We start from the raw sequence: 8,774 nt of genomic DNA, 5'->3' as shown, positions 1-8,774 counted from the left end.
TTGTACAGTGCACATCACCCTTTATGAAACCATGCTACATACAGTGGGGTCTACAGAAAATTAGGAGTGGTTATGACTCCGTTTTCTCAGTTACAAGAAAACATTATCTCAGATGGGCTGAAGGTAATGAGTTGTGAATTCGAAGTTTGAGTCTGAGTGTGAGTGAGAAAGTGAATATGAGTGAGTGTAAATGTGAATGTGACCATGATTGTGATTGTGGGTGAGAGTGAGAATGAGAGTGTGAGTATGGGAAAGAGCATGTTAATTAGGGTGTATGAGTGAGGATATGTGAGGCAGTGTCTGAATCAGAGATCGTGAGTGAGAGTATCTAAATCAGAGAGTGTGAGTGAAAGTGCATAAGGAAGTGGAAAAGTGTGAGTGTGAAAGCAAGTTTGTGTGTGAATTGGTATTTTCATGCCTGGGTTTCTATGAGTGAATGGGTGATTATGTGTATATGTGCATTCATAACTACAAAAATATCAGAGCTGCATCTTGACATCTTCAGATCACAAAAGTATATAATAATAGAAACTCACAACTTTCTGATGTATTCTACTAATCTTAAAATGAAGTCATATATACAATATAGCCAGCTTGATATCTCCAACTAGACTTTTTGTAGGTTGCTTTTTATCTCACTAATTATTTACATCCTTTATCATCGCACTTCCAGGTGAGGAGACATTCCCGCAAAACTTTGATCCTCATCAGCGTCCCAGTCGGCAGAAGTGGCCTGGAGAACTGTATGAGAATGGGATGTTTTATTATACTCGAGTCGGTCTCCTGAAACAAGGGCTTCTGCAAGGGGGACGGTGGGTACTCTCAGGTTTATGTTTTCTCTCCTGCTTTAGTTTGCCTTATTTCTATGATCTTTTTTTTTCTGTTGTTTCTGTGCGTGTCTCATTTGTTTCTGTTTTTGTGTATTTATATGTTACTAAATGTCATTGCCTTTTATATATATTTCTGTCTTTTTTATTTGCTTCTATTTCTCCTCCAGTTGTTTCTTTCTTTCATTTTTTTCTATTTATTTGCATATGTGTATTTTATATTTGATATTTGATATTTGATTTTATTTTCTGTACTTTAGTCTTTCACTTTTGGTTTTCCATCAGTATTTCTTTTGTGGTAACATCTTTTTATGTGTTGCAGCTATTTTCTTTCTTTCTTCTGTTTTTCTCTATCCTTTCTTTCATATTATTCCATCGTAATGTTGGAATATAGTCTCATTTCCTTTTATGCTTTTCATCATTATCTTACATTTGAATCACAATGTATATCATATGCTTATTTTCTAACTTCATTTAACTCATTAATTTATTTCACAGCAAATGATACATTATTAATTTATGTTACATATCTGTACTATCAATATTAATGATGATATTGTTGTGTAATAGTTGTATTTTTCTTTTCTTTCCAGATGTGGATATGTAGAAATACCACCAGAGAATAGCATGGACATAGACACACCTCTTGACCTCATCATTGCCGAGCAGTTGATCAATTACTGTGACAAAAAACAAACTTGATTAAGGTCAAGATTTTAGGTGAAATTTTCTTGGACAACAGCTGGTTCTACGTTGGTAAAGTAGTGATCAGAAGAGAAGGATTTTTATGATGATTGTCTGCCTTTCTATTAACCTGATGCCTTTGGGGATGTCATGTACGCACATGCCATGTCCACTGTGTGTTTAGTCTATTGGCTTTCTTTACACATAGATGACTCCACCAGTGCTCAGTCACCAATTAGTCAATTACTAGTACTACCTGTCTCAACTGTTTACCCTTTTCCTTTATTTTTGGAAATATTTTCCTTTACCTTATATTGCTGTTAGTAGTGTCAGTAACATAATAATAATTAAAATGTCTATAATAATGGTAATAAAATAATAGATAATAGAAAACTCAAGAAAAGGTCAAATCAGGTGTGGTTACAAGGTCAACTAATTGACTACTAGGTGGCTAAGTACTGTGTGTAGAGACATTTCACAAAACAAAATTATGGTGAAGACTACATTTGCCTGTGATGGCACTGGGTTAATGGTCTATACCAGATATTCATATAAAATATGTTGGTCAAAGTTGTTGGTCCAGATTTGCCTTTTATGAATGGTTGAAGAAAGTGCTCAAGATTTTTATATTTAGATTAAAAAAATGATAGTGCGTCTTTCAAGAAGGTAAAGCTTAAGTGCCAAAAAATGGTGGTAAGTATCAGAAAACCTGAGAAATACAATGATCTTTGCTTTTTAGTGCTAAAGAGAGCTTATTGAAATAATGCTTTAAAAATGTATATGTAGACAGTGAATAATATAAACTTTAAAAGAAAAAAACATATTTGAAGAAGTTGATTAAAGGAGCATTTCTTATGATCAAAAATATTGCTTTCAGTTCATTAATATTTTATCATTACCTCTTCTAAGCTTGAGCTTTGGCAGATATATGCTTCTTCCATTAAATTTATTAGCAAATTTATAATACATCTTATTTATAGTCTTTTTTTTTCAAGCATCCATACTTATGCACCACATGAGGAAATGCAATTTATTTCCTCAATATCTTCCACTTTTCAATTGAATGTAATCATAGCTTTGTATAGAAGGTACTATCTCAGCTTAGTTTTACGAGGGTTCTGATTGTTTTTTATTCCCCTTTATCTTCATAATTGTGTAGTTTAGAATCTGCAGTTATATATATTATTTACAATCTTCTTGAAATGTATATTAGAATTCTTAAATGACAGATAAAAAGTGACCTACAAATGAGAAGAAAGAAACAAAATAGAAATGGATAAATATGTCAAAAGTTTCTAGAACTGACAATCATAAAGTTAGCTAACAACTGCCACAATTGTAAATACTTTTTTTTATTGTTATTAAGATTTAAGATGAATTTCTTGTTAGTAGTGGTATGAAAGAAGCTTTATAAGTTGATATCATTCCATTTTCATTCATAGAAAATATTTAGCTTAATTGAAGGCTTTCATCCTGATACAACTTCCAGTATTGTAACTGATAAAATCAGTTAGTCATTGTCAGTTTTTACAATATTAAGTATGGGGATGATATTATTTACACTATTTTAGAATATAAAATTTATGTTAGCTACATAAAGCAAGAGCTTACAGCTACCAATACTCAAATTGGTTTTTGTTTTCCATTCCCTACAGAATCAGTATTATGTGAACAATGTTCATTATGGCAAATGTAAAAGAAAAGGTATGAATGAGGATAAAATTCTTCAGTAATGGTTTCAGTTATATCATGTATTTTTGACTCGGATTTAATCAAAACCTTTCAAAGACATCTCGTGCATTGTGAAGATATTCATTCTTATTCATACCCTTTCAGCATTGTGTTATAATCTGGCAGATACTAGTTTCCATTAGTATGGAAGAGTCCAGAAGGACTTGTATTTGTTGCCTAATGTTTAAATGAGTCTCTCCCTGTATTCAAGTTCAACATTTGCAGTGAATATTACATATTTTTGATTGCAGCCATAATTATTCCTCTAACGCTTTGATATCCACATAGATATGAAAAATAAAACTTTGCTGACATTGACTTTATTCATCTGAAACCACTGAAGTTAATAATTGCTGATATATTGCATGTGCATTTTGTTAAATAATTATAGTAGATTTGACTGAATTGTTCTGAATTTCTCCTTTCTTTGACACAAACTTGTGAATGAAGGATACATGATAAATCTTCATATCTAATTTTTCCTATTATTTTACTCCATATATTGTCAATATTATATGCCATACTATTCCTTATATATATCTTTATAGATTAAAAAATTGTTTACTTTATAATAAATAAAGTTTATAAAAAAATGCTTTGATTCTTTTAGCAGAGCTTAAGAATTACCTACTACTTTACAACTCCCCAGTACAAGGCTTTGCTTGACTTATCCCTTCCCTTGTAGCCTGGATAGATGTCTTGACAGGTGGTCAACAAATGCTGGGGCATAACTGCACATATTTTGATATGTCTGCTGGCATGATTGAATACACCAAATGGAAGCAGTGGTTTGTGAGAAGTTTGTGTGCAGCTGGCAGTTTTATAGACACTGGAGCTGGGTTGGAGTGAACAGGATAAGCTTAGCCTAGGATCCATGGATGAACCTAGTATCGAAGTGTTAAATTGAATCTTTGTTTCTCAATCTGGTCTACAGCTAAATTGAGAAAATAGATATCATGCTTTTAACAATCCATTGGTCATATGCCTCCTAAATTAGTATTAAAATCAAGAAAAATGCAATAATGAAATGTATAGATTTTAACATTTTATTTGAACTATATTCATTGTAGAATAGGTGTGAATGAGATTTAATAGCTTCACAATGTAGATGTACCTGACTGGTTTTGATTATATCTTTGTCAGAAATATGTGGAGAAATTCATACCTTTCTAACATTTTATATCCAAAGAACAATTAGTAAAATAAAATAGATGAAAAACACATACAAAAAAGAAAAATACAAGAAAAATAAGAATTACATTTGTTATTACGCTTTTGATTGAAACTTTCTTAAATAGAACATAAGATATCCCTTGCTTATTTCATAAAGGACATAGAAACAAACACAAAGAACTAAGCCATAGTTTATTACATGGTTAATAATGGTAACATTATGATGGATTTTTCCTCTTTACAAAAGTACTCTATAAAAATATGTACAAAAGGTTCTGCCTTCGTTTAAAAAGATAATAGCCGGTAGATTTTTTTTCTATCATTATTATTGCGCAGTTTAATGGGCTGTATGTAATAAAAATAAACTTTCCACTATTATATACAACAGTTTATATCGTATCCAATTGGCCCCTTGTACTTTCTTGTGCAAGATGGAAATCACTTTGTTGGAATTTTGTTTCTTGTTATAACAAAGAGCATTGATAGAGAAAGCATGCGAAGTGAGATGTGTAATTGAAGATAAATATTGGTGCATAAAAAAAGAAAAGATGAAGCCTGGAAAAATTCTTCAATGATTGTTCTGATGTAGAGTGAGGGAAAGGGGGAGGAGGAGGGGAGACGTAGAGAAAATAATCAATGTCAGAGTAAAACAGAAAAAAAAGAAGGAAAATAATCAAACAAAACACACATTTCCTTGGAATGAAAATGTAACCTGAATTCAAGAAAATTATATATTGTATGAATCAGAAAGACACCTGATCCCTGTTCATTACAGTGTGCCTACTCCTAAAATATAGAAGTTACATGCACATGCATATTAACAGTGAACTTATATCTCCATGCATGTATACACTCAAACCTATACACACATGCAGAGTTCACATCTAAACATGCATAGAAGCAACTTTACTCCTCCCCCCACAAAAAAAAGACTGAAAAACAAAACAAAAACAAAAAAATAAAGCTGCAAATAAAACATTCTAATGCCAAGCACAATTTGCCTTCAGTCAGACAGAACTACTTTTTGTATGGAAATTCACGAGGTTTTATTCAGTGTTCAAATAAAAGCTGGGTGATATCATGCAAAGGACAAGAAAACACAGAGCACACTTCTCAAACAAAATTTCCCCAAACTATTCAAGATCTTTGGAAATCTCAGCTAAGATATCTTACTTGATTTTCTAAAGTTCAAAATTCTTTTTTTTTCTTTTCTTTATATTTAGTAAATTCAAAATTAACCTCTCATATTTAGTAAAGATTAACCTCAAAATTAATCTACAAAAAAAAAAAAATCTACACCACAAGAATTATTAGTTAATATAAATTTTTTCTATTCTAAATGTTCATTCATAGAAGCACCATTAAAACAATTTTAAAACCACGTCTATATACTAAAGAAAGATGCGGAGGTGTGTATGTGTTCTTAAACATGTGCGTAATAGTTTGAACATTTCATAATATACTTCACTTGAAATATAAATATACTTTCTCATAATGCTTCATATCCAAGTAAATTTTCATAAAAAAATATCTAACTTTCTTTTATATCATTTTCTTTAATGTTAAAGTATTTTTTTTATACACAAAGAAAAATAGACAAGAATATAAAAAAAGGGAACAATAGTAATAATAAAAAAGGCAGCACAATAAAATAGTTTTATCATAAGCAATATAATTTAAAGCACCCTCTTTTACTTAAAACATGAAAAACTCTTATCCATGAAACCTCGGTTGCACCTTACATAATATCACAGTAACAAAGAACTAAAATCATGTCACACATCAATAGCAATTAATCAATAGTAAATTATTAATTGATAATGAATTATAATAACAATAATGACGAGAAGAAAAAGAAAGAAAAAACAAACAAATCCTAATTGGTAAAAATCAGATTACAAAGTTTCCATATAGGATGAAGCTGGTAAGATGCAACATATCTGTGAGCACTAAATATAATAAAACTCTCAAATAAGGCTGAATTAAATGTGATAATAAGGCTGAATTTTGAACTTGGGGAAAAAAAAAAAAAAAAAAAAAAAAAAAAAAAAAAAAAAAAAAAAAAAACACACTTTAATTCTCAATCATTGTAAAATCAATGTATGGGAAAAAATTAAAATTGCCCAAAAGAATACAAAATAAAAACAAAAGACTGCTTTGGGTGCTTGCTTTCTTCTTTAAATACACACTGAAAACAGGCTGAGAGAAAAACAAAACAAGTCGTATTGTTTTTTTTATCAGAATCTCGGGTTAAATGAAAAGAATTCTACATTTCTCCGTCATGCTGATATATCTACATAATCACTCAAAAGGAAGGTGCATACTGGCAACTACAGAAATGAGAACAGAATATTACTGCTACAGCAACTCATACTTCCATGAAGGCTATACACTATGGATGAGCAGAGTAGTATATATTACTATGATTGCCAAGCTGTGGTTGATTCCACCATGATTTACGCATGTATCAAGAGGAAATATCTTTGATAAACTGGCACCTACGTGTGATTTGAAGGGGGAAAAAAATATTTAAAAAATGTGTTATCATCAAACAATATAGGGCATTCCAAAAGAACTCTCTTTACATATATAAATATAAATACATACCAAAACTTATATACAGAGAGCTGTTTAATGGCACTTTAAACAGAAGAAAGGAAGGGAGTTAAAAGAATAATGAAGCAAGTCAAAACTAAATCACCATGGTACCACAGCTATGGTTAACACAGGGAAAGTAAGGTGATACAGATCTACATGAGACAAAACTTAGGCACTACACAAGTTTTCATTACAATAAGAGGCTATTTTTAACCTCTCCATGGAGATTTTTCAATGTACTTCAACGAGGACCTTGGCTTAATATTCTGACATGTTATTTACATATAAATAATCCATGGAAATGAAAGATACAAAAGAACTTATATCTTGTTAGTATTAAATGCTTTGTTAAAACTGCTGAACACTTGATGGCACATCTTCAATTACTTTAAAGAATCCAGATGTTTTGGACCTTTCAATCACAATCATATTGGCATAACTGCAAATAACAGACTAGCTGCAGTTGTTCAAGATTCGTTGTTTCAATTTATCGCTTATTTCAAAGCCTCTTTTATTAAAGTAAAAGATAAAACAAGAAAACAATCCCTGTGCTGTAAGTTCATGATTTCACTAAGAAAAAAAGTTTACTCTTCTTACCCATGAACAGGCGTGTTTGTAAGAGGCATATTTCTAAAAGAATATTGTCTGTGCACCACATCAATGACCAATGCTGTCTCTCTCTGAAAAGTACGGACAACTCTACTTCTGCTCCATATGATGACTACAAATTATCAAAATTTCAATGCAGATGACATGTATAGCATACAAAAAAAAAAAAAAAAAAAAGGGGGGAAGAGGAACTAATAATAATAATAATCTCATACCTCCTTAATTTTTTGACCTCCCCTAAAACTGTGTACACATTAATATCATTAACACATGAAAATATCTGGAATGGAGAATTTTCCCATCTACAAAAACCAAAGAGGTAAGAGGTGGAAATTAATAACATACAGCAATCCAAATGCAGGTGCTGAAAACTGCAAATGCATGTACCAAGTGAAACAGTCTCTATGAGAGTCCTTGTTAAAAGCAAGGAAATTAAATGACAATTTATTCTTTTTCTCTCTCTCTCTCTCTAAAGATAAAACTCAAAAATCCCATTTGGATAAATATATAATGGAAGACCATTTACATGAAACGTGCTTACAAATAAGCACAACACCACTTTGAAAATTCACGGAGACAATGTTATTTACACCTTGCAAAGTTACAGACATCTTAAAAATCTCTGTACTGGAGATTATACCATTTTTTTTTTTTTTAGCTCTTCTTGTTCTTTTTCTAGCAATGAAAATTGAACTGTATCCAACACAATGGATATCCTCTGAACAAACATACATATATTCTGTGTTATGGAGTTATGAAACCTTAGTTCGCAATGATATTTTGAACACATGTGGCCAGTATATTCTAATAAATCACATGAGAGTGGAGGGTGGGGAGGTAATTCGGGTCAAATGTAAAATGGAATCAATTTGAAATACAAATGCTTGGGAAGAAGAAATTTCGCTGGATTTTTCAACTCCAGACACATATATATGTACATATATAGACAAGAAAGAGATAATCATGATAATAAAGGAATCATGAAGGAAGAAAAAAAATAATAGAAGGCTACATCAATACCAAAAGTAATTTAGTCTTAAAATTTCTTTAAAGGGAGAAGAAAATTTTCAAAGTGATTGCCTCTTGAAAAAAAAAAAAGTCAGTCTCACTGACAAATCCATGGAACTTTTAACCATATGATGTAATGCATTA

At 31.0% G+C, this 8,774-nt stretch overlaps 1 protein-coding gene across 3 annotated transcripts in view; it reads left to right on the top strand.

The window, feature by feature from the left end:
- Positions 1-3,835, top strand: part of Csas (CMP-sialic acid synthase) — a 6,201-nt gene extending 2,366 nt beyond the window's left edge. For all 3 annotated transcript variants that reach the window (XM_027357959.2, XM_027357960.2, XM_070115746.1), the window contains 3 exons: positions 1-123; positions 674-812; positions 1,421-3,835. The exon at positions 1-123 is cut by the window's left edge and continues 18 nt beyond it. In XM_027357959.2, the coding sequence (XP_027213760.2) occupies positions 1-123; positions 674-812; positions 1,421-1,529 (371 nt within the window). In that variant the 3' untranslated portion in view covers positions 1,530-3,835. The remainder of the gene's footprint in view (positions 124-673; positions 813-1,420) is intronic.
- Positions 3,836-8,774: the final 4,939 nt, after the last annotated feature.

The sequence above is a fragment of the Penaeus vannamei genome, chromosome 38 (assembly GCF_042767895.1).
Source record: "Penaeus vannamei isolate JL-2024 chromosome 38, ASM4276789v1, whole genome shotgun sequence".
Taxonomy (NCBI): domain Eukaryota; kingdom Metazoa; phylum Arthropoda; class Malacostraca; order Decapoda; family Penaeidae; genus Penaeus; species Penaeus vannamei.
Note: the sequence above shows the minus strand (reverse complement) of the source record. Positions and strands in the feature narration are given on the sequence as shown.